At 47.7% G+C, this 26,699-nt stretch overlaps 1 protein-coding gene across 22 annotated transcripts in view; it reads left to right on the forward strand.

Moving 5' to 3' along the window:
* The window catches only part of Nfasc (neurofascin), a 174,483-nt gene that overhangs the window by 75,942 nt on the left and 71,842 nt on the right, over nucleotides 1–26,699 (forward strand). For all 22 annotated transcript variants that reach the window (XM_078022665.1, XM_078022662.1, XM_078022669.1 and 19 more), the window contains 2 exons: nucleotides 6,998–7,106; nucleotides 25,103–25,283. In XM_078022665.1, the coding sequence (XP_077878791.1) occupies nucleotides 25,193–25,283 (91 nt within the window). In that variant the 5' untranslated portion in view covers nucleotides 6,998–7,106; nucleotides 25,103–25,192. The remainder of the gene's footprint in view (nucleotides 1–6,997; nucleotides 7,107–25,102; nucleotides 25,284–26,699) is intronic.

Below are 26,699 nucleotides of genomic sequence, written 5' to 3' on the forward strand. Positions count from 1 at the left end.
CCAAGATAATTTTTTTAATAAGCAGCAAGTTGCTTTAAACTGATAAGAATAAACCAGCTACTCAATACAGAAACTAGCAAAGAAGAAGAAGAATTCAAAGAAAATGAAAATGTTCATCCTCACTCATAGAAAGAGACCCGCAAGAGAGATGTGGATCCGATTGTCAGGAAAAGAAAAGAAAGAAAGAAACTAGCAGTGGCCACACCTGTGATCCCAGCAACTCGGGAGGCGGAGGCAGGAGGATCTCGAGTTCAAAGCTAGCCTCAGCAATGGTGAGGCGCTAAGCCATTCAGTGAGACCCTGTTTTTAAATAAAGTACAAAAAAGGGCCAGGGTATGGCTCAATGGTCAAGTGCCCTGAGTTCAATCCCCAGTACCAAAAAAAAAAGAAAAAGAAAAGAAAGAAAGAAAGAAACTAGTAACACAGCATTTTGGAGAAGAAGAAACAGAAACTCTTATACATCTCTGTGGGACTGCAAGTTGTCACACATTCATGGAAAGCAATTTGACCACATTTTTTTTTTTGATCCAAAAATTCTGTATCCAAGAATTTATCCTAAAAATAATCTTGCAAATATAGAAATCACATTTCTCCAAAGATATATGTTACAGAAATTTCCCATATCATATGATTATTTTGAAAAACCTAAATGTCTATCAGTAGAGGATTGAACAAATAAATGATGTTATGTTGTTAGGTTGGAGTATTATGCAGCTGTATAAAATAGTAAAATAATTTTATATGTTGAAATATAGAAAGATATCTAAGATATTTGTTAACTGAAAAAAGCAAACAGGAGAAATGTGTATTCTATAATTTTTTTTCTTCTTTTTAATCTGTGTACGCATAGACTCACTCTGGAAGGATACAAAAGAAACTGTTAACAATGGTTGGCTGGGGACAGGGCCTGACTGGGACTTAGGAAATTGGGGCCAAGGTTGAGAGGGAGATTTACTTATAAATATGCTTTTACTGTATACTCCTTTGTATCTGAGTTCCCTATCAGGTGGAGGGATTTGCTATTCAAAACTAAGGTGATGCACAATTGTAACCCCAGCAGCGTGGGAGGCATAGGCAGGAGGATCGTGAGTTCAAAACCAGTCCCAGCAAAAGCAAGGCCCTAACTAACTCAGTAAGACCCTCTAATAATATATATATGGCTGGGGAATTGGCTCAGAGGTCAAGTGTCCCTAAGTTCAACCCCCAGTACCCTCCTCTCCAAAAAATAAATAAGTAAAACAATTTCTTAAATAGTTAAGGATCCTAATGAGAGAGGAACACTGATAGGATGATCTTTGTTCCCTGAGCATAGACAGAATGTCCAGGGAAGAAGGCACATGAATCAGAAGTCAGGATTTTGTACTTGTTGAGAAGCATACACTTGAGGAATCATGGAATCTCAAGGTGAGAAAGTGCTAGAGATCCCCTAGACCAGCTTTTATTCTGTGGGAGATATGATCAGAGGGACCCCCAATCAGAGAACCTGTCGCTGAGAGATCTACAAAGAACCACCGCACCCTGCCCTCCATGAAGATGTGAACAATGGAGAGAGCAGTTCTGGGGCGGGCAGCGGCTCCTTCCTGTCCTCATCTGACATGCTGTGCTCTCTCTTGCTGCTGGGAGCATCTTTCCTGCCCTCGTGCAGCGGGGAAGAAGCCATAGGCATCCGCTGCCTGTTGTTCCTTCTACCTTCTGTAATCTGGGGTGGTGCACCCAGCACAGGAGGCCAAGTCTCCACCCTTCTGTGACCCAAACCCTCTCCTCCGGCAGCCTGCAGGATATCAGGTGTCTTCCAGGTCCCTGCTCTCCCCAGAGTATCAGGTGTCCTTCCTGCAACCCGCCTGTCCCTGGGTCAGATGGAGAGCCTGTTCCCTGGATTCTAAGTCTAAGGATTTGCTGTCTGTCTGTCTGTCTGTCTGTCTGTCTGTCTATCTTCAAATCACAGTTCTCATTGGATCCTCCTACCAATCCCATAGAGGGTGGATCTGATCTCTGGTTTTCAAGTGGCAGTGAAATATCTGTAAAGAGATTTGTTCTCCAAGTACTTTCCTATATGTTACCTCATTGCAGCCCCCTGAGACCATCATATGGGCAAGGAACGCTTTATTAACCCAGGATGCAAATGAGGACACGGAGCAGGCAGCTGTGGAATACGGCCTTTAGGGTGAGGGTCTGTGCACCTGAGTCCTGACTCCATGGTGCTTCACACCTCTTTCCTCCAGTGCAAAGTACACACAACAACATCCATATCATCTGTCATACTTGGATCACTGTTAGGATTAAATGACTGTGATTTGGAATCATTTCAAGAACTGGCATTCTAATGATTGCATTTTCCTTGAGCTGTTCTGTCACTTTAAACTGTTTTATTTTAGAAATAGTTTACAAAAGAGGAGCCAATAATGCAACTAAACCAATGTATCCATCACCCTCTTTGGCAATTATTAATAAAAGCCAGGTACACCCCTACTTACCCACCCACTTCTTTTCCTTTATTGTATTTATTTGTTTGGGTACCAGGGATTGAACCCGGGGGCGGGGGGGGGGGGTGCTTAACCACTGAACCACATCCCCAGCCCTTTTTATTTTTTATTTAGAGACAGGGCCTCACTAAGTTGCTGAGGCTGGCTTTGAACTCACCATCCTCCAGCCTCAGCCTCCTGAGCTGTGGGGATTTACAGGCATGTGCCACTATGCCTGGCTCTTCTTTTCCTTTCCTAAGCAGTTTTCAAAATAGTAAGGCATTACCCTAACATCCCTGCAAGGTGACTAATGACTTATTCAGAATTGCTTTTAATATTGTTAGGAATTCATAGCGTGAGACACATTTGCTGTATCTCAGTCTATGACAGTTAATATCCTCACCCATGTTGCCCTTGACCGCGGAAGCCCCGTGACTTCTGAGTCCTTTTGATAGGACACTTGTAGGCTTGGACACCTCATTTGCTTTTTTGGTTTGACGAGGTATCCTGGGCTGATCTTGTACATTTACTGTTTTAAATTTGAAATCAGCCACTTCCCCAGGAGCCTGTCTAGAGCCCATAATCTGGTGGCCACCGTTCATACGAAGGTGGTCCCTGTTTCTAAAGCTTACAGTGAGGATTTAGGACAAGAATAAAACCCACAGAGTCCACAGGGATGCTCCCAGTTCACAGTCAGGACCTCACCTCATGCATCCTGCGTTTGTATCTCAACCAGAACATCTTGTTTCTGAGACACACTCATATTATTAGTCATTTGATATACCCCACAGAGACACATACAAGTCTTAGAATAATAACTGTAATATCATTGTACCACCAGTAATGTCAAATTTTAGATGTGATATGGGAATTGAACCCAGTGGCACTGTACCACTGAGCTACACCCCCAGCCCTTTTTATTTTTTAGTTTGAGCAGGACCTTACTAAATTGTTGAGGTGGGCCTCCAACTTGGCAGTCCTCCTGCCTCAGCCTCCCAAGTTGCCAGGATTACAATCGTGCACCACCACACCTGGCTTAATAATATAATTACTGAAAACAGTTTAGGGTTTTCTGCGAAAATGATGGGTGCGTTCTTTTTATCCTTTGGGTACATCTACTTAATAAGGATAATCAAAGTTACCATGTTATAATTTCTCCACGTAGAGCCTGCCTACCAATTGAACTCATAGGTCATTTGTCTCAATTTATATTTAATTTTAGGGACTTTACAAAAAAAAATTTTTTTTTTTTTGGTACCAGAGATTGAACCCAGGGGCTCTTAACCACTGAGCACATCCCTAGCCTTTTTTGTATTTTATTTTGAGACAGGGTTTTGCTGAGTTGCTTAGCGCTCGCTAGATTGCTGAGATTGGTTTTGAACTCACGATCTTCCCGCCTTAACCTCCCGTATCTCTGGGATTACAGGCATGCACCACTGCACCCGGGGGACTTTACAAAAATTTTAATTGTATTTTATAACTATGTCGAGTATTTGTCTATTCCAGAGTCACACAAGAAAGGGTATTCCAAGTCCAACTTCTACCCCTGCCCCTTCATGTAATTCCCCTCCTTTAGCTTACGCTTGAGCCTCTTATTGTCGTTTAAAAAATGTGAGCATACACATATATACTTTAAAATTTTTGTATTTGTTTTAATTAGTTACACATGACAATAGAATGCACTTTGATATGTTGCATATAATGGAGTATAATTTCTCCTTCTTCTGGTTATACATGATGTAGACTCCCACCAGTCCTATAGTCATATATGTACACAGGATAATAATGTCATTTTACTATCCTTCCTCTCCGCTCCGCATACATCCTCCTCTCCCTTTACCCCCCTCTACCTAATCTAAAGTAACTCTAGTCTTCCCTAGCCCTGCCCCCTTACTGTGAATTAGCATCTGCTTATCAGAGAACACATTCAGTCTTTGGTTTTTATGGGATTGTTTTAGCATGACATTCTCCAGCTCCATCCATTTACTGGCAAATGCCATAATTTCATTCTTCTTTAAGGCTGAGTAATATTCCATCACATATATGTATGCCACATTTTTAAATCCATTTATCTGTTGAAGGTCATCTAGGTTGATTCCATAGTTTAGCTATTGTGAGTTGAGCTGCTATAAACATTGATGTGGCTGTGTCACTGTAGCATGCTGATTTTAAGTCCTTTGGGTATAAACCGGGGAGTGGGATAGCTGGGTCAAATGGTGGTGCCATTTCAAGTTTTCCAAGGAATCTCCTTACTGCTTTCCAGATTGGCTGCACCAATTTTCCGTCCCACCAGCAATGTATGAGTGTACCTTTCCCCCGCACATCCTCGCCAACATTTATTGTTCTTTATACTCTTGATAATTGCCATTCTGACTGGGGTGAGATGAAATCTTAGAGTAGTTTTGATTTGCATTTCTCTAATTGCTAAAGATGTTGAACATTTTTTCATATATTTGTTGATTGATTGTATTTCTTCTTTTGTTAAATGTCTGTTCAGTTCCTTAGCCCATTATTGATTGAGTTATTTGGGTTTTTGGTGTTAAGTTTTTTGAATTTTAGGCTGGAGATTAGTGCTCTATCTGAGGTGCATGTGGTAAAGATTTTCTCCCATCCTGTAGGCTCTCTCATCAGTTATTGATTGTTTCCTTTTCTGAGAAGAAGCTTTGTAGTTTGAATCTGTCCCATTTATTGATTCTTGATTTTACTTCTTGTGCTTTAGGAGTCTTGTTAAAAAAAGTCAGATCCAAGGCCAACATGGTGAAGATTTGGGTCTGCTTTAACTTCTGTTAGGCACAGGGTCTCTAGTCTAGTGCCTAAGTCTTTGATCCACTTTGAGGTGGGTTTCATGGATGGTGAGAGATAGAGGATTAATTTATTTGCTACATGTGGATTTCCAGTTTTCCCAGCACCATTTATTGAATAGGCTTTCTTTTCTCCAGTGAATGTTTTTGGTGCCTTTTTCTAGTATGAGATAACTGTATTTATGTGCATTTGTCTCTGTGTCTTCTATTTTGTACCATTGGTCTACATGTCCATTTTGGTGCCAATACCATGCCGTTTTTGTTACTATGGCTCTGTGGTAGAGTTTAAGATCTGGTGTTGTGATGCCTCCTGCTTTACTCTTCTTGCTAAGGATGGCTTTGGCTATTCTGAGTCTTTTATTTTTCCAAATGAATTTCATGTTTGCTTTTCCTAGTTCTATGCAGAACGTTGTTGGGATTTTAACTGGAATTGCATTAAATCTGTATAACACTTTGGGTAGTATGGCCATTTTGACAATATTGATTCTGCCTCTCTAAGATCATGGGAGACCTTTCTATCCTCTAAGGTCTTCTTCAATTTCTTTCTTTCATGTTCTTTAGTTTCATTGTAGGGATTTTTACCTTTCTTTGTTAGATTGATTCCCAAGTATTTTTTTTAAGGTATTGTGAATGGGGAAGTTTTCCCAATTTCTCTTACACATATATTTTTGCATTCCTTTCCCTTTTCTTAAATAAATGGTAGCATGTTACACACACTTTTTTTCCTATTGAATTTTTTCAACTAATAGCCCTGGAGATCACAACACAGGCTTATAGGATGTATTTCTAATATATCTCTAGAATTGAGACTGCCAAGCCAAAAATGCTTATTTATTGATTGCTTGCTTGATTGATTGATGCTAGGGATAGAACCCAGGGCCTTGTGCTTGCAAGGCAAGCACTAGCTGAGCTATATCCCCAGCGCACTGCATATGTATTTTGATAGATAATTGCCACATTCCCCTCACTCTGGTGAATTTCACTATTTTGTGCAGACACACTTTTATGCAAAGCACATAATTAAAGGAGATCTATTGTCTGCACTGAAGGCTAAATGATTGCTCATTTAAACCTTGTGGGACTTGAATCCCCCAAATGCTCATTAATGACTGACCTGCTCTGCCAAACTTTATCCCCATTTTACAACAAAGAAACTGAGACACGCGGAGACCAGTGACCCACCATGAGTGACATATCAACCTTCAAATTGAAGTCCACATCTCCTGACCCTGAACTCAGATCTCCTTTTAGTGTGTTATAGATTTGTTTACGGTGAACTGGGTTTGCTTATCTGGAGATGGGGCTGGGAGGAACAGTAGTTCTTCTAAGGAAGTTAAGAAATTCATGAGATAATTACAGGTGTATTCTCCCTTGGGTGTGGGACAGATTCTTCAAGATATAGCTGAATTGCTTTAAGTGAACAGAAGGACATCAGTAATGAGTCTGTGGGGTGAGGGCGCTAAGAAAGGATTTTATGGATGGGAGAGTCAGTCACCCCCTCCCCCAAACCAATATGTTTAAGCACCTTGCTGAACCTGCCTATTTCTTGCAGAGTTCTTTGAGCTTGGAGCAAGGATGCTGTTATGCTGTGCAAAAAATTTACAAATGGACATGAAGGAGATGTCATTTTCCTGTTGAATGAACAAAGCTGCAAAACACAAAAGCTTTTTTTTTTTTTTTCGTTTTTCCCCCCTTTTCCTGGAGTAACCCAGGGCTTCTCCTCTGTGCTTGCAGGTTGACTGACTTATGTGCAACCTGGGACACTGGAGTGTGCTTTCCCTCCACAGCCTGGAGCCGAGCCTCCTCCGGTGTTGCAAGGCGGGAGCTAAATGAGGCAGAGGAGGTGAGTGGGGCCCCAGCCTGGGGTGGGGGTGGCTGCCAAGATGTGCGCCTCAAGCCCTTCTCTTTGATGACAGTTTGCCTGGCCCCAGAAATCTTCTGAGGGATCTCCTTCCATCTCTCAGAAGCCCAGGCCCTCCCTGGAGGAGGCTGCAGCTGAGGAAGCACTGGCTCCTCCCCCAGCAGGTGCAGTCAGCCAGCATTAGTGTCCCCATGTCCCCGCTGTCCACCTCAGTTGAAAAATTAGCCACTGGCTTTGTTTGTGACCTGCATCCCCCCCACTAAGCCTGGGCCTCCACAACCCGGGAGCCTCCTGAGTGACAGCCCTGGCAGATGGGGCACGGTCCAAGAACACCCCCTCTGGGCGGGGCACTGGGCCCTGGCAGATGGACAGCTGCCCAGGGTGCAGGAAGCAGCCAGGCCCACATCACGGAGCCGCACCCTGCATCCGAGCCTGCATTGTTCCATCCTGGGGTAGAATTCCCTCCTGCTCCAGCAGCTCCTGCCTTGCTCAGGCAGGATGCAGGGAGGCAGGCAAGACGCAAGGGCTGCAATTTTATCAGAAGAGTAACTGGGGGTAGACACAAGCTGGGTGCCTGGAGGCTCGGGGATGGAAGAGTCTGACCTGGAGGCCGGGATCCTCTTTTTCTTTGAGTTTGAGCATCTCTGCCTCATTGTGGTGTCTGGTGTTTTCCAAGAAAAAAGTTGTAATGGAACTGGGGAAGCAAGTAGAGTTTAAAAAGAAGAGGTAGCGTGCCCTGGAGACACCGGTTTGGGATCTGAACAGGTCGTCCAGCCCCATTTGCTGTGTGACCTCTGAAAGCTTCTTAATCACTCTGGGTCTCTCAGTTCCTGGCTAACACAATGGAAACAGGAATGGAAGAGCCCTGCACGATGTCCGGCATATAGTAGGTGTTCAATAAACCAAAGTTTTTAGTCATCAACAGTAGACCTACGTTTACTTGTATCAGGGTCGTCTCTCTATGGGGCTTTTCAGGGCAAAGCCTTGTCACAGAGCAGTGCCAGGTTTCAGGGACCCCCTGAGAGATTCATCTGACCGTGGTTTTTCACCCTGTCAGTGTTACTATATATCATGCTTGAACATGCAGATAGTTGAGGGGGAGGTTACTATATGTGGAGGACTCTGATCACAAAAGCGGTGTGCCGGTTTATTGAAATGGGCACTTTGTATATGTAAAACCGAATGGGGACAGACCCCAGGTTTGCCACAGAATCGGGGAGTTAGTCCAGCTTCGCGCCACCATGCCCCTCTCCCTGTATTTTTTTCACAGACCCGTCCTATCCCCACCCTCCCTGGGCCCATGTATTATGCTGGGTGGCCCAACCAGGCCCCGCACTGGGAATGCGCCCCCTGTCTCTGATGACAGGCACTGCACGGCCACAGAAACACTTCCCACCTAACCTGCACAGAGCTCAGGTCCTGTCCTTTGTGTGGCAGGTCCGTTTCCGTTAGCCATGTCTCCTGGCGCTCATCCGGATTCTGGGATGTGAGCAAGGCTGGTGTTGTTCCATTTGATGGACCAGCAAACTGAGGCCCCGAGAAGTTATTCCCCCAACTCCACAAAGCTAAGGAGAGTGAGAGCCGCCGGGAGAACTCTGATGCCCTGAGCAGAGGGATGTTTCTCTTGCTGTGACATCACATGGCCACCTCTAGCGTGGGGTGCCCCATCAGAAGGGGAGCATCCATCCGAGCCTTTTGGACACATGGAGGAACCTAAGACCAGTCCAAGGGGGCAGAGAACATTTGCAGGCAGGGACAGCTGGCCACTGAGGGAGCAAGGGGTTGTGAGAGAAGGGAAGCTCTTCTAGGTTTCTTGAGCTGGTGACAATGATCACCATCTGGATAACCCACATCAAGGGGTCCCCGGGCACCACCACCACGCAAGCAGTTCCCAGGCGTCCCTCCTCACTGCAGCCCTACAAGGTGGGGCCACTTGTCACCTACACTTTACTGATGAAGCAAAGTACATGAAGCTTAAGGAAATTCCCCAAAGCCCCATCTCAGAAAGCCGGCACCTGGGTTCGAATCCCAGCAGTCTGGCTCTGGGACCTGAGCAGTTGACCCTCTGGGTTTGTGGCCACATGTGGTTTTCAGGTGGCTTCTTCCAAGCTTCATCACAGCATCCTATGATGTGTCTGAGCAAGTGCCAGCCGGGCTCCGGGTGAGACGTAACTTTGCTGCTCAGGAGGCTGGGAAGCCTCCTAGGAGTGAGTCCTCCATTTCTCAGGCTCTCCCCCCTTTGTTCTGAGGCCCCTGCCATCTGGAGCAGCCTGGGCATCTGCTCCTGAGCCTCGCCCTTCTCCCTTCTCCTCCCACCCCAGCATGAGGCACCTTCCTACACTCAGCCTTGTCCCCACCCCCCAGGGCTTCCACTCATTGTCAGCTCAGGTCACCAGGAACAGACACCTGCCTTCTGTCACATGGCAGAGAAACCAAACAGCTTCCCCAGGCCTTCAATTTCCCAAATGGATCCATTTGTTTAATTGCACTCACCCTCCCCAGCATGTCAGCAAGACACGGGGCCTGCCCTCTCCAGGCCACTGCAGGCCAGACTAGGCTCCAGGGGGCAGGACTGGGGATTGATTGACAGGTGCAAGGTTGCAGCGCTCCACTAAGAGCTGTTTGGTTTGCTCCTCTGTCCCCAAGCCAGTTCGGGCCACAGAGGCCGCACCTACACATAGGCATCCATCATAGGGGTAGAGAAAGGTCCAGGTTGGGGGTGGCCACGGTGAGAGCCGGTCCCCTCCCTGGCTACCTCTTTTCTGTGAAGTGATGTCTTTCCTGTCCCCTGGCCTTTCTGCTCGACCTTTCTACCAGAGCCTGAGCTGTGAGCGCCTGGACAGCTGGTGCCTGTCCTCATTTCTGATAGATACAAGGACCCCAAAGGGCAGCAAACCCAAAGCCTTCTCTGCACCCCCAGAGCCAATACATCTTTGGCATCAGCCCGCATCACTGCCAATGCGTCGCAACCAGACTCCCAGACAAACAGGACATCTTAAAACTCAGAGAAAAAAAAACTCTGTCCCTTCTGTTGCCATCCCTGTTGCTCCCCTCCCCCTCAGCCCCTGCTTTCACAGCCCCTCCAGCCCGCGGAGCCCGCTGCAGGATAGCAGTTGGGTGCAGAGTGCTGTCATACTGGGTGGAAAAGCAGAAGGCAGAGGAGGGAGGGAAGGAACAGATGTCGCTCCCCCCTGCGCTCCCCCCTGCGGCTGAGTCCTTTCCTTCCCAGCCCCACTTGTCACAGCAGACAGGAATTTAAAAAATGCTGTCCTTGGAACATTAGCAGCCAAATCACTATGAACAGCAGGATGGCAGGCACTTCAGAAGAAGTGACCAGCTTCCTGTGGACGCCTAGGCCCTGGGCCCTGATGGGAGAAGCTGGAGGTGGGGAGCATTTTGGGGAAAGAGAGGCAGGAGAGTGGGGAGCCCAGAAGTGCTTTGGCTGGCCTGGGATCTTGCAGGAGCCTCCCTTTCTTTCTGGCCCAAAGTAGACAGTCCCTGTGAGATGCCTGTCCTGGGCACCAAGAATAGAAACAGCAGTCCCTTGGCCATCCAGCCAGGTATGGAGATCTGCACAGGCGGTGTCTACTTGATAGGGGACAAAGTAGATTTGAAAAACCAGCTTGTCCAAGGCCGTGTAGCAAAGCAGCCCACCAGTTGTGATTTAAGGGAAAGGAGAAAGGCCCAGTGATTTTTGTTTTGTTTTGTTTTGTTTTGTTGTTTTTGGTACCCAGGGATTCAACTGGGGGTGCTTAACCACTGAGCCACATCCCCAGCCCTTTTTTTGAATTTGATTTAGAGACAGGGTCTCCCTGAGTTGCTTACGGCCTCCCTAAGTTGCTGAGGCGGGCTTTGAACTTGCAATCCTCCTGCCTCAGCCTTCTGAACGCCTGGAATTACAGACAAGAGCCATCGCTCCAGGCTCCAAGTTCTTATGTGATTGTCTTCTTATTAATAATTTTAAATGGCAGTTTTATTGAGGCATAATTCACATTGTACAAATTTATCTATATCGAGTATACAACTCAGTGATTTTTAATGTGGATAGTGAATTGTTAGCCCAGAGTTGGGTAACCACCAGTGTAATGAATTTTAGAGCATTTCATCACCACTCCAAGCCCCCCCCCCCAAAACCCATAGCATTCACATTCACTCCCCTTCCCCACCTGCACCTGCTAAGCAACCACTAATCTGCTTTCGGTCTCTGGGGTCTGCCTATTCCGGATATTTCATATAAATGGATCCCACACTCCGCGGCCTTCTTTGTCTGGCTTCTTTTACTTCCCGAGATGTTTCCACGTTTCATCCACATCATCATGCTCATCGTGGCTGAAGAGTCCTGAGGCATGGAGAGGCCCATTTGCTTGGCCCGACGGGGCGTATGGTACCTCTATGCTGAACTCCTGGAGGATCCCTGGGTTTTCTGGTCCCAAGCCTCCCTTTCTACCTGTTGTCCTTAGTCTCCATCTTCTGTCCTGCCTGGGTTCCTCCTTCTTACCCTTTGTAAATCTTGGGCCCCACCCTCGGGGACCTGCCACACAGGATTATTGTCACTGTCCTGCTTCAGCCCTTCCTCTGAGCCACTCCCCTTTAATGACAGAGAGCTGGGGAGACAGCTGCTCCTCGCATGGTACCCTGAGGCTGGGTGCCTTCTCCGCCCACCTGGAGAGGGGGCTGGGAACTTCCCAAGCTTCTCTCTCCAGCTGTGAAGGAAGATTGTCTAATTGCTGTGAAAACTTTCTCCCCTGAGGGTGCAAGACGGGGTGCCAAGGCAAGGGGGGCGGAGGGGGGCGGGGGGGGGCGGGGGGGGGGGGCAAGGCAAGGGAGGAGCCCAGGCTTGCGTGCTCCAGAGGTGGGCTCTGCTTCCTGTCATGGCAGAATCTCATCCCTCTCAGGCGGCCTTTCTTGGTGTCTGTGGCAGGCAGAGACTGGCACACATCCTAGCAGGCTCCGTGACATCTTAACTTCTTCCTTGACACTATGCCCCCCAACCCCCCCCCACCCCTGTCACCATCAGGGCCTGAATAACAGTCATTCACTGGCAATCCCCAGCCTGAATTAAGCCACGGGTCACATTCCAGGTGTGTTAGGTCAGCTCATCAGGAGGGAATAGCAACTACCTGTGCAAGTCTTTTCATCCTGCACATTCTCAGAGGATAACGGAGTTTAAGTCATAATGAGAAAATGCTCAGCCCCTGGAAAAGCCTAGAACACTCACAGGATTGTAGAATTGGCAGTGCCTTTCCTGTGACCCAGTGGCTGCTGGCTTGTGTGGTAGAGCTGTCAGCAAGGCCCGGCTGAGGACCCGGCCACCTGTATACCCGGGCTTCCTCAAATGCCTGCCTGGGATGGGTCAGGATTGGGTCAGAGAGAAGCCATGAGGCAGCAGTCTCACTTCCCACATGGCTAGGGACATAGGCACCAGGATGTCCCTCTCAGCATTGCCATCATGAGGAGAAAAAAAAAAAGAAAAACAACTGAAAGATCACAGTAGGTGGATGGTTAAAATATTCGTGGTGGACCCAAATAATGCAGTTATGGCAAAGAACAAGAAGTCTCTGTGGCCAAGCTCCGGGGCCTAGCCCCACCTGGGAGCATCCAAGTGGCTGCCTGCTAGTGGGGGGTGCAGCTTTCTTAATGGGGCTCTGGTCCTGCGGTGGCTTCTGAATGGCATGAGCGTTCCTTTTGCCCCTAGAAAGGGTGTGTGGACACTCGGTGTTCGCTGGAAGCTCTGGCAGGCAGTCACCTGGAGGCAAAGGTCTCTTTCTGCTTCTTTCTTTCCCCTTGCCCCACTCTCTGCCCCAACTTCATCAATAGCCAAGTGGTTCGGGTTTCAACCTATGGATTAGTTCTGGGCCTCGAGCAGGAAACAGCTGCTTTGCAGCCAAATCCCTAATCCTACACCCAGGTGTCCTTCTCCACCCCTTCCCCAGGAGGGAACCAGGACCACCATGTTCCATTTCCCCCAGCTTGTGACCTCTGTGAACTTAGCGGAGGCTGGGCGCGGAGGCCTGGCCTGCTGATGTGTGCAATGGTCAGACACAGCCCCTGGTTCCTCCTCATCTCCCCCTGACGATGAAAAGGAGCAGATGGAGGATCCCCCCACCCCCCGCACCCTGAGAAGCCAGGAGGAAAGAGGGGGGGATCCATCCCCTCACAAGGTTTCCTTGGCTGGGTGAAAATCCTGGGTGACTGGCGGAGCCCACTGCAGGCAAGAAAAGTCACTCTCCCCCAGGCAGGTGGGGAGAGACGCAGGTGTAGAGGCAGGCAGGTGATTAGCTTTCCCCACTGCCAGGTGCTTGGGCCCCATGGCGGTGTTTGGTGTGGCCTAACATTTAACAGAGTCATGAGATGGGAGGGAAAGGGAGAGAAAAGGGAAATTGCATGGAAATGAAGGGAGACCCTCATTGCTATACAAAATTACATATAAGAGGCTGTGAGGGGAATGGGAAAATAAACAAGGAGAGTAATGAATTACAGTAGATGGGGTAGAGAGAGAAGAAGGGAGGGGAGGGGAGGGGAGGGGGGATAGTAGGGGATAGGAAAGTTAGCAGAATACAACAATTACTAATTGGGCATTATGTAAAATTGTGGATGTATAACCAACGTGATTCTGCAATCTGCATTTGGGGTAAAATTGGGAGTTCATAACCCACTTCAATCTAATGTATGAAATATGATATGTCAAGAGCTTTGTAATGTTGTGAACAACCAATAAAAAAAAATTAAAAAAAAATAAAATTAAAAAATAAAATAAAAAAAAAAAGAAAGGGAGATGGGAGCACTGTGGGCAGGCTGACTTTTTTTTCTCTCTCTTTCTTTCTTTCTTTCTTTCTTTTTGGTACTGTGGATTAAACCCAGGGGCGCTTAACCACCGATCCACATCCCCAGCCCTTTTTTATATTTTAATTACAGACAGGGTCTTGCTGAGTTGCTTAGGGCCTCACTAAATTGCTGAGGCTGGCTTTGAATTCAAGATCCTCCTGCCTCAGGCTCCCAAGCCGCTGGGATTCTAGGCATGAGCCACTGTGCTTGGCCCAAGACATGGATTCTTGAGCACAGAAGTTCAGAGTCTAATGTGGAAGATGCTAATCCCACAAGGCAGAAGGAAATGCCCATTGGGGCGCAGAGGAAATTGCCACCTACCTGTACTGGGAAAGCTGGACAGTGTCGTGGAGGAGTGGCCGGCTGAGGATCTTGGCATAGAAGGGAATCTGCGAGAGTAGGAAGGAATCGAATTTCTGACCATTGGGAGAAGTGGTAGGAACCTGGGGGCTGGATAGGGACACATAGATCCTGTCCACATGGGACCCCCCCATCCCAGTGTGGGGTGAACCTGAGCTCAGTCCACATCTCCAGGGAACCCACACGCGCACCCTCTTCTCCTGCCTTGGATGTGCCTCTGATTCCTCCTGTTCCAGCCCTTCTGATTCCCCAACAGGCTGCTTCCTGGCAGCCATAGTAATGAGCCCTGCTGCGTTGTTTTTTTAAATCAGACGCAGGATGGCAGGGTTTTGCGTTGGCTCCGTGGGCTTTTATTATCTCTCTGTTCCCCCACAATTTCCTGTGGCAGTGATGTGTGAATGTGTTCCTTAGTTGGTTCTTGTAGTACTATTCTAGTCGCTTGATTAGTTTATTCCAAGAACTAATTGCTGGCACGTGTCCTTAGTAGCTCTAATCTGTTGGTGTATCCCTAGGCGTTGATTCAGGAGCACAGCCTGGGAGACGCTGTGGAACTGTTTAATTCATGGCTCTCAGGCACTTCAAACTGAACACGTTCTGTGCCAGGCTCCTGATCCCCCCGCGCACCGACTACCAGACTTACTCCTCCATCTGTATTCTTGACGCCAATCATCAGCATCTCAGTCCCATTTCCCAACCGAAAAATCTTGGTGCCCTCTTCTCACATCTACTACCAGTCAGTCATCAGAGCCTGTTTACAGTGACTCAGAAACAGCCCTCCCCAATCTCAGGGAGGCCGTGGAGATCAGACAGTGTCCTTCTGTTACACCATCTCCCCTCTTCCTGTGCCCAGCCCCCAGGCAGCTGTGGATCAGGAATCTGGGAGATGGCCAGCCGAGGGAGGAGGGGTGCCGGCTCCGCACCTCACCCCTGGGCTGCACTCCCAGGGCTGGGGGATGTTGTAGGGCAGAGAGCAGCCTGCAGTCAAGCCCCAGACCCACCACCCGGTGGCCTGTCTTGGATTAGATCTACTCTATATTCAGAGAAAACAGAATGGGTCTTGCTTTTAATAGTTGAGCACCAAAAAAGGAACACAGTGGAAGAGGGAAAGCAGCCTGTGCCTTCCCTGTGCCACACAGTCCAGCACAATCTCTCCATCTGATTCTCACAACAACCACCAGACTCTGGAGGCTAAGGCAGGAGGATTGCAAGTTTGAGGCTAGCCTCAAACTAAACAAGACGCTGTCTCAAAAAATAAAAAGGGCTGGGGATGTAACTCAGTGGTAAAGCACCCCTAGGTTCAATCCCTAGTACCCCACCCCCACAATTGGAAGCTGGCAAAACAGGAAAATATATTTCCATTTTCATTTAGAGACAGGGTCTCACTGAGTTGCTTAATACCTCGCTGTTGCTGAGTCTGGCTTTGAACTCATGATCCTCCTGCCACAGCCTTCCAAACCACTGAGATTACAGGTATATGCCACCACTCTTGGCTATGAGGGTTCACTCTTGGTGTTGAATATTACATTTTTGAGATTTAACAAAAGGCTTAAAGAACAGAAGATTTTAATAATCATAATAATCATAATTAGCAGGATTGAGATCTTTGCTTGGATCCTCCATCCCATCAATGTTCCCTGTCAGCACTGGGATACAATGAACAGGGCACAGTCAGAGCCTCAAGAATTTCACAAAGAGGAGAAAAAGGTTAAGCAACTATAGCCCTTGGCCAATTCCAGCCTACTGCCTGTTGTTGTAAATAAAGTTTTATTGGAACATAGCCACATCCATTCACTAGGTGTCTAGAGCTACTTTCACACTCCCAAAGGTCAAGTTCAATGGTGGCGACAGACCACACCCTGGTTAGTTGAAGGCAACTGGCATTCCCTGTCCTCCTACCACCACAACCAGCCTAATAATGGCAACTACTTTCTGTCTGGACCTTTATGTAAAAGATTTCTGGCTCTTACTTTAAACAGTTTTACCACCGTGTGCTAAGTGCCCAGAGAGCGGACCTGGGTGCCCAGCTCTGCCAAGCTGGGGTATGCACCAGAACCCACAGGATGCCTTGGGAATGCTTTGCCCTGCAGGTGTCTGAGCAGGATCTTGAAGACTGAGCTGGAAATAACCACATGGCAAGGAGAGCCAGCATCCCAGGCATGGAGGGTGGCTCTTGGGAAGGAAGGAGATGGCAAGTGATATGGCGTGTCATGCAGTTAGGGAACAGTATGCTTGGGTGGGGTTGGAGAGGCCAGCAGGAGGCTGATCTCCAAGAACCTCATATGTTACACTTGAAAGTTTGCATTCCGGGAATTGAACTCAGGGGCCTTTGAGAACGGAGCCACATCCCAGCCCTATTTTGCATTTTATTTAGAGATAGGGTCTCACTGAGTTGCTTTGTGCCTCACTGTTGCTGAGGCTGGCTTTGAACTCATGATCCTCCTGCCTCAGCCTCCCAAGCCGCTGAGATTACAGGTGTGCACCACCACTCCCATCTATTAGGGTCCACTCTTGGTGCTGAATATTCCACGGGTTTGGACAATTTTATGATGCCATTAATCAACAATTCACGCATCATACAGGGTAGTTTCTTCACTCCCTCCCCCAGCTGCTTGGAACCACTGATCTTTTTGCTGCCTTCACAGTTATACCCTTTCCAGAGTGGAATAAGAATCATACCATCAGTAGCCTTTTCCGACTGGCTTCTTTCCCTTCGTAAAATGCGTGTAAGTTTCCTCCATGTCTTTTCACAGCTTGGTAGCTCATTTCCTTTCAGCACTGAATGATATTTCACTGTCTGGATGCACCATAATTAATTATCCAGTTACCTGCTGAAGGACATCCCTGTTGCTGGAATTTTCAGCAATTACCAATGAAGCTCATATGAACACGTGCAGGTGGACTGTGGTTTCTTGCTTGTACTTATTGCCACCTGCTTTCTGGCTTTCTTTATTTCCATACATTTATTCTCTTTCTTCCCTCCTGAGACATAGGCTCCATGAGAGCAGAGAAAGCCGTCTGTCCCCCACACGGGTATTTCCTAGAGCAGAGCCTGCCACCAGGTCAGCCTGCTGCATGAATGAAGGCCCCAGACAGCTGCCCGCGACCCTGCGGCAGCTTCCACTCCAGGAGAGGAAGGGCTGCCTGTCTTTTCTCCCCATCGCTCCAGATCTGTTGTGACCACCAGCACAGCCTGCCCAGACTGGGGCTGTGGGAATGCGGGGAGCTCCCCAAAGCAACAGCTTGTGGGAGGGAGCCGTGGGCATCTCGTCCGTCTGCTGGGGACAGCTTGTGGAATCAACACCACTACCCCCCACCCCACCCCAATCTGGGAAAAGCAAGCAAATCAGGAAAAGAAGGAAAAAGAATTTTCTATTTTTGTGATCATAGACAAAGGATTTCTATAACTCCTTACTACTAATGGTGATAATCTCACGGAGGTAACTAGAATATGTCCTTTTGTCTCTTGTGAGCTCAAATCCTGCTCCGTGGCTACAGCTAGCATTTATCAGGCTTTTTGCTCTGGGCCTTTGCTTCCTGCTTTATGTAGGAATTATGCATTGAATCCTGGCAGCAGCCCTCTGGGACAGGTGCTGGTGTTATCTCCATTTTTCAGATGAGAAGTACAAAGCTCTGAGGGGTCAGTCTTTGCCCAGGGTCCCCCACCTTGTAGGTGGGGAGTAGCTTCAAACAGGCAGTCTGGGCTACATGGCCAATGTCCTCAGACTGAACCAAGAGACTGTCACATCCAGCAGCCTTTCCTGTTCCCTGGTGGCAGATCATGACCCAACTCCCCTACGCCCCATCTCAGACATTTCGAATCTGATTCTCTCACAAGACTTGCAAAATGCCGAGGCTCTGCGCTCCGGCGGGTTGCTAGAGTGTGTGGGCCTTCCCTGAGTGAGATAACAGCTTCCGTGGGCATGCAGATTCACCAAGCTAAAAGGAAAAAAGATCTGCAGCCTGATGTGGCCCCTGTCTAGAAGGGCGAGAGTCTAGGAATTTGCATGTTTAAATAGTGCTCAGGTGATTTCTGCCAAGTACTCTCCACGTTTGGGGATGCTGTTAGTTAAGACACCTTACCAGGTGTCACTTGGATTCTTTAAACAGTGAGCTAACTACTTAATGCAACAAGGTGTTTTGTGTCTTGGTGTCCCTGTTCTTTTTCTTTTCTTTGTGTGTGTGTGTGTGCAGGGCAGGGATCAAGGGGACATAGGCAAGATGTCCCCCAGTTCACAGTAGCCCATCCAAGCCCACACAGATTTGGCTTTAGGATTTATTCATTTTTGTTCTTGGACTTCCTCTGTCCCCGAACAATGGGCCCGCCTCTACTTATTTTATATGTATTTTATGTCCTTAAAATCCACCGCTCATCTGTTTGATTAGATATTAAAGGATCCTTCAAACACATATTTGTAGCATGAGTGGGTAGAGTGTTTAATTTTCTCGAATGGTATTATGGAATGGATGAGATCATTCCCATGTACCTCAGAGAACCACCTCCTCTCTGGAACTTTCTCCTGCTTGGACCTAATTTTGCCCCTCTGAAGCAAAAAAAATTCCTCCCCCTCTTGCAACATTCTGTGACATTCTTGATGGCCCCTCTTCTTCAACCTCAACTCGCCCTTTCCCCTCCGCTCTTTCTCCTAGGATATGGGATTCTCCTGGTCCTCCCCAGGACGCGGTGCTTTACCCCTGGGCGTTAACCTCTTGCAACATTGGAAGGGTCGGGAGAGGACCCTGGGAGGTGGTGTGACTGGATCCACTGGGAGATGGACTGGGCTGAGTTGGGGTGTGGACCTCATGCTGTCGGTTAGGAGCCCCGCCCCATGGCCCTTCTTCCTGGTCACCAGGATAGGGGAACTATAAGCCCTGCTGATTGGGGGTACCCTCCTGCATGGTCTCTGCCTTCCTTCTGCCATTCCTAGCTGTCGGTTAGGAGCCCCGCCCCATGGCCCTTCTTCCTGGTCACCAGGATAGGGGAACTATAAGCCCTGCTGATTGGGGGTACCCTCCTGCATGGTCTCTGCCTCCCTTCCTCTGACTACATGGAACCTCCTCTGGGAAGGATCGCACCTGTCCTCCACGCTGAGGGCCCTGTGTGTCCATGTGGAGTAGCCCACCCTCCTCTTCCTTGGCCCTGTCATCTTTATGAGCACACTGGAGAGACCATCATTATACCTTTCTTTTTTTTTTTTTTTTGAGGTGATACGTAAATCTTATTAAAGTGTATGATTCACGAAGAGCTTGCCACTGTCGTGTATAACTGATTAGAATAAATAAATAAACAAAGTGTACGATTCAGTAACACATTCACCATATGTGCAGCTACCACCGCTGTCTGGCTCCAAAACATTTCCCTCTTCTCCAAGGAAACTGTCTCCTTTAGGCAGTCACTCCCCAGTCCCTTTCCCTCTGCCTCTGGTCACCACCAGTCTGTGTTCTCTCTACATATTTACCTATTCTGGATCTCTCTCTTTCTCTCTCTCTCTCTCTGGTATTGGGTATTGAACCCAGGGGTTCTTAACCACCAAGCCACATCCCCTGCCCCTTTTTATATTTTAGAGACAGGGTCTCACTAAGTTGCTTCGAAAAGTTGTTGAGGCTGGCTTTGAACTTGCAATCCTCCTGCCTCAGCCGCCCGAGCTACTGGGATTACAGGCATGCGCCACCGTGTCCGGCCAATTCTGGATATTTCTATATGAAATTCAGATAAGGGGTCATTTAGTAGGTGACCTTTGGTGTGTGAGTTCTTGCACCCAAAGTGCTTTTGGAGTTCATCTGCAGTGTCACCTGTATTTCGTTCCTTTCCATTGCTGAATAATATGCCACATAGGTTTATCCTGAAGTCTGCATTCGTCTGCTGATAGACATCTGAGCCGTTTCCATCTGTTGGCTGTTGTGAAAGAGGCTGCTGGGGACAGGTGTGCACATGTACTGGTTTTAATCCTTCTGAACTCGTACTTAGGAATTGAATGTCAGGTACATGTGGCAATTTTATGTTTGACATTTGGAGGAACTGCCTATACATTTCTTTTTAAAATAGCAACTCCATTCTAGGCTTTCCAGTATATCAATATATATATATATATATATGAAAACTGGGTGGACTGGCTAGGAGTCCAGCACCTCTGGGTTCTCTTCCCAGCCTCACCAGTTGAGTGATCTTCAGCAAGTCACTTCCTCTTTCCAGGCTCTTGCTTCCTCATCTGAAAAGTACGGGCATAGTGTGAAACTAGTGAATTTTTAAATTCTCTTTCTCTTTTAAGATATGGTTAAGAAAATCAAATTCCAGAGAAAGGAGAAGAGGATCCTTAGGCAGTTAAGAATGATTATCTCGATGATCTTTCCCTACTGTACTGTGTTATTAGATTGTAAGTTCAAAATGTCCCAAACAACTGGGACACTTGCCAATGTGTTTCTGGGTAATGAATAGATTCTGGCTTCCTAGTTCCATCAAGAGGCCCAAAATAACATATCCTCCCTTTCCCATCACTTCCTAACTGCTTGGCCAGTCTGGAGCAAAATGTGGTGGTCCTGAAGCCAAACCTGGAGCCATCCCCACCAAACCCCCAGAAGGAAGGCTGAGCCTTCCCCTAGTGCAGGCTCCCTCACTGGGGAGTCTGGTTCTGGTTGGAGATGTGTGGGCCAAGGAGAGGCATCAGTGGGCCCCTGGGGGACAGTGTGAGGACCATCTTAGATAGCTTAGAGGAAGAACCAAGACCCCCATTCTATTCTCTTATCCCTCTTCCAGCCAGTTGTTTTCCTGGCCGGATGCATCATCTTACCTGTAGAGAGGGGGGTTTCCTCCTCCACCACCTGGTAGCCCCCACAGGATGCCCCCAGGTCCACCGCATGTGCTCTCTTGCTCCTCCTGGTGGTTTTCTAGGGAAAGATGAAGTTTAAAGAAAAAAAACACTGAAGTGACTCCTTATTTCATTCAATCATTCATTTGTTCAATTTTTTATGCTTCCATATACCTATTATTTTGGGGGGGATTCAGGGGATTGCACTCAGGGGCACTCAACTATGGAGCCACATCCCCAGCTCTATTTTGTATTTTATTTAGAGACAGGGTCTCACTGAGTTGCTTAGCGCCTCACCATTGCTGAGGCTGGCTTTGAACTCGAGATCCTCCTGCCTCAGCCTCCCCAGCCACTGGGATTTCAAGCGTGTGCCACTTCAAGCTATATCCACTATTTTTGAGGTCCTTCTCTATCTTTGGATCTGTGATCCATCCTAGGAATAGAACAATAAACCAGACAGGGCACCTTCCCTTATAGAAGGTTCACTTTTATAGGGGAGACAGACAAGTAATTTTCTGAGTGAATACAAAGTGTCTGAATGCAGGGGGCAGAGGGGGTATGGGAGCACAGAGGAGGGACATATATGTTACACTTGACAGATCCTAAGAAAGGACAGACTCGGTGAGTGTCAGGACAAGGTTAATCTGTACAGAAGTCAGTGGTCAAGACAGAGCATGGTGTTCCCACAGAGCCAAGCAGGGGAGGGTGATGAGAGGAGCCAGAGGGGACGTGTGGTGCGGGGTCTCTGGGCCTATCAAGGAAATTGGCGTTAACTTTCAGGCAGCCTGAGCTATTGAGAGGTGGACGAGGGAAGTAGAGTGTTTAACTTGCACTTTAGAAAGAAGGGTTCTGGTCATGGGTGGAGAAGGGGTCCAGAGCAAGGGCAGAGGCAGGAAGACCACTTAGGAAGCTCTTGCAGAAACTCTGGCATGAAATGATGATGCCCAAAACCAAAGAGATAGCAGTGTGAAGGGAAGCTCTTGGAGGGAGCCCACAGATACACAGAGCTTGGGAGCTGGAACTGGGCTCAGCTCCCAGGAAAGAAACTGTGACTCAGAGTCCTTCAGCCTGCCCCACAACCGGGCACAGGAGGGCATCTCATCCTGTTTCAGTGATCAGTGACCCGCTTCCTCTTCTGGGTCTCCAGAAGGATGCCCCCTGACCCCCCCAGCTCTTTCCCTGCCCAGTCCTCTACCTCCTCCATCAGGAAGGTTGGGTGGGTGTATACAGTTGACAGTCCATGTCAAGTTGATGCAAATAAAAGAGGAGCAGAAGAACTAGGTGTCCATTTAATGGGCAAGGAAGCTGAAGGAGTTCTGGAGATGCCCCCTCCTGCCTTCCCCTTTGACTTGACCCCGGGGTAGAACAGCAAGCTGGATCAATGTTCAAGACACACAGCAGAGCCTCAGGCAGTCTCAGTGCAGTACTCGAGTCTCGGATGCAGACCCTTCTTGTGCTTCTCTCAGGAGGAGGGGAAGGACGGTTAGTGTCTTAAGGATCTTCAATAGCTCCTAGGACAGTGTTTTTTTTAATCCTTACCCCATAAGCTCTGCTGTGACTACTTGTGCTTGTGACTGTGAACTCTGAGCTCTGGTAAATGTCGCTCATTCTACTCATCACACAAAACCTGTTTCTTCTGGGTCACTGTCTCATTACCTTTAAAGGTACAATATTAAAGGACCACTACACCTTAGCTGCACAAAATATACACAGAAATCGCTCATTGAAAACACATTATCAAGCCAGGCACCGTGGTGCACCCCTGTAATACCAGCGGCTCAGGAGGCTGAGGCAGGAGGAAAGGCCAGCCTCAGCAACTTAGTAAGACCCTGTCTCTAGATAAAAATATAAAAAGGGCTGGGGATGTGGCTCAGTGGTTAAGCACCCCTAGTACCAAAAAAATAAAAATAAATAAATAAAATAAACAACACATTCTTTACTGGGGAATGATGCTAGCCAAATATATGTTTTTATTGTATGACTATGTAACAACAAATCCCATCATTACATACAACTACAATGTACCAGTAAAATATGGAAAAAAGTTTTAAAGCAAACACATTCTCATCAACTTCCTTAATAAGACTCCTACAGCTCAAGAAATAAAGCTTAGAATCAATAAGTGAGATCGCATCAAATTAAAAACTTCTGCACAGCAAAGGAAACAATTAAGGGTGTGAAAAGAGAGTCTCCAGAATAGGAGGTCTTTGCCAGCTACTCTCTGACAGGGAATTAATATCAAATGGCCAAAAAAATATTTAAAAAAATGTTCACTGTCCTTAATAATCAAGGTAGTTTTGCCAATCAAAACTACACTGAGACTTCATCTCACTCCGGTTAGAGTGGCAATCCACAGGAATATAAATAAGAGTAATTGCCTGCGAGGATGTGGGGGGAAAGGGACATTTATATATTGTTGGTGGGCCTGTGAATTAAAGAAACCACTTTGGAAGGCACTGATGCACTCCTTGGTATTTATCCAAAAGAACGAAAATCAGAGTACTACAGTGATATACACCAGTGTTTATAGCAGTGCAATTCATAATAACAAAGTTATGGAACCAGCCGAGGTGCCTGTCAGCAGAGGAATGGATAAAGAAAATACAGTATATCCACACAATGGAATTTTACTCAACCATAAAGAAAACTGAAATTATGTCATTTGCTGGTAAATGGATAGAACTAGAGAACACCGTGCCAAGTAAAATGAGCCAGATTTAGAAAGTCAAGGGTCAAAAGTTTTCCCTCGTATGTGAAAGCTAGTCATTGAGAAGAAGCAGTAAAAAAGGATTTAAAAAAAGGGGAGGGGTCTCAAAAAAAAAATAGAAGGCAGATCACTTGAAAGGAGGAGAATCCAAAGGGAGGCAGAGGGGAGGACATAAGGAAATACTGGAGAATGAAATCTACCAAATTATGCTATGTCTGGGTACAAATAAATCACAATGAAGCCTGCACATGTAATTATAGTGCACTAATTAAAATAATAATAATAGAAGGGAGATCAGTAGAGCAGAGCAAGTGGATTGGGAGAAGAGGAAGGGAAGAAACTAGGGAATGAGACTGATCAAATTATGTGTCTAGGCTGGGCACGGTGGTGCATACCTGTAATCCCAGCAGCTTGGGAGGCTGAGGTAGGAGAATTGAGAGTTCAAAGCCAGCCTCAGCAAATTAATGAGGCCCTAAGTAGCTTTGTAAGACCCTGTCTCTATAAAATATAAAAAAGGGCTGGGGATATGGATCAGGGGTTAAGCGCCCCTGTGTGTAATCCTGGGCACACACACAAAAAAATATGTGCCTATACGAATATGGCATAATGAATCCTACTATTTTGTATAATTACAATGGAACGATAAATTGTTTTCAAAAATAAAATAGAAGGTGCACAGAAAAACAAAACACATCCTTTGGACAACCAGGTTTTCACCTATCTAATCTGCAATCCCTGGTGCTGCCAGTGTCACCCTGCCTCCTCACTGGGGTCAGAGGTCATCACTGTGATCTTGTCTCTGTGCCTTACTCTAAACACAGTCCCAGGCACCCTGAGCACACAGTGCAGGGAGGCCGTGAGGTTGGTGTGTTTCTTATAGTCCGGTGCCTGGCATCTTCAGGATGCTGGACCCGTGGACCTGGTTTGTTTCCGTAATTGATCTCTGCAATTGTGCATTGATCCCTCCACAACAATGATTCTCAGTTGGGGGTAGCTCTGCCCTCCTGGGACAGTTGCAGTATCTGCAGACACATTTTTGCCTGGTGGCAGAGGTGGGCTCTCCTGGCATCCATCAAGCAGAGCCCAGGGATGCTGCTCAACATCCTACAGTGCCCAGGACACTTCCCTTCACCAAGAATTGTTGGATTCCAAATGCCTGCTCTAGGACCCCCTGCTCTATGACTGAGGGGACCCTCAAATCCTTCAAGGGTCTGTAGGATCACAGCAGCAAACCACAATTTCAAGAAAAACTTACTTGCTCTTTTTTTTTTTTCTTTCCACAGCTGAGCTCTGCCTGGGAGGCCCACTTAGAGCCACTCGAGGCACCAAGACCCCAAGGGCTGGGGAGCAGGGAGCGGGGCCTGGTGCTGAGGATGGCCAGGCAGCAGCCGCCGCCCTGGGTCCACGCAGCCTTCCTCCTCTTCTTCCTCAGTCTGGGCGGAGCCATCGAGATTCCTATGGACCGTGAGTTCTGCTCCAGCCTCTTGTTATTTGTTTCCTCCTGGTTTGGGGAAGAGGAGAGGGAGGGAAGGGAAGGTCAGGGAGAGTTAAGTCCTTTCGAAGGTTGGGGAGAGGTAGCAGCATACTGTGGGATTCAAAGCAGACTTTCTCTTCAAAGAATCCACTGGGGCTCTTGCTCAGTGGTCTAGGCTGGTCTCAGGGCTGTGGCTGGGTGGATGCTGGGGCAGCTCCAAGCCTGCTGAGTGGAACCCAAGGTGGTAGAGTTTGGAATTCCCACAGCCACATGGAATTCTTCCCTCTGCTCACCTCCGTGGCCCTCTGTGGTAGTGACTTGCCTTAAAAGCCATTTCCAAGGTCAAGTGTAGTGGGTGGCTCTTTCTTACCTTTCTAACCACCTTACATCCAAGCAGAACCCTCAGGCCCTCTTGGCTGGAGTGGTCTGGAGGACAGATGCCCTGGGGGCCAGTTGGGAGGGGAATTATCTGGCTAAAGGAGACATTCAAATAAAGCCACAAGATAATGCTACCTTGGGAGGGCCAGGCAGGGATTCCTTCTGTTTCTAACCTTGCCAAAGTAATGTTGCAAAGTAAAATCGGTATGGTTCTGCTTCTCATGGTGGGGGTGCTCTCTGCCCATCAGAACCATAAAGTAAGGGGCTTTAAATGCTGACCCCACAGCTATGTCTCCACCTACCTATTGCTGTGCTCGTAGATGACCCATGATTGGCAGCCATGCTTGCCACAGTTCTGTCACTTCTGCTGGGATGTCGTAGCATCCCAGTGCTAAGGTGTGGGCAGACCACTTCAGACCCCTGTTCCCTGCATCAGGGAATACATGGGACCTGCATGATGTCAACACGGACTTTCTCTCCAGTGGACAGACACCTGGGGAACAGTTAGGAGAGTAACATAGCCCCTCAGATGTCCCTAAGTAGACCCTCATCCAACTCCACACCACCATTAACAGCTGCCCCAGAGGAGTGGCACCTCTGGAAGACAAAGACCAGTGGGAACTGTTAAGTTGGATCCAGAAGCAAGATGGACAAGGCCCCCACTGCCCTGCGTGTGCATGTGTGTGCATACACACAGGGAGGGAGGAGAGGAGATAGAAAGGACCAGTTCCCATGGCGACCGCCTGCAGCTGGCTCCAGGAGCATTTCTCATTAACGGTCCCAGGCGGACATCTAATAAGGAACGTGATAAGGCCACGTCCCTGGAGAGGAGAGGGGTGCAGAGGAAACTGGGTCATCAAGAAGGTGGTGAAGGCTCATTTCTCTCCTGCCACTTGTCCTCACTCACTCGCCTGCCACTCCAGGCTTCAGGGGCCAGAGGAGGTGGGGTTCCCTCAAATAGATGGCTTCGGTGTCTGTGCTCAGGATCTAGATTTCTAAACTCTACTGCAGACAGAGACAGGGTGAGC

Source organism: Ictidomys tridecemlineatus, chromosome 10, assembly GCF_052094955.1.
Source record: "Ictidomys tridecemlineatus isolate mIctTri1 chromosome 10, mIctTri1.hap1, whole genome shotgun sequence".
Taxonomy (NCBI): domain Eukaryota; kingdom Metazoa; phylum Chordata; class Mammalia; order Rodentia; family Sciuridae; genus Ictidomys; species Ictidomys tridecemlineatus.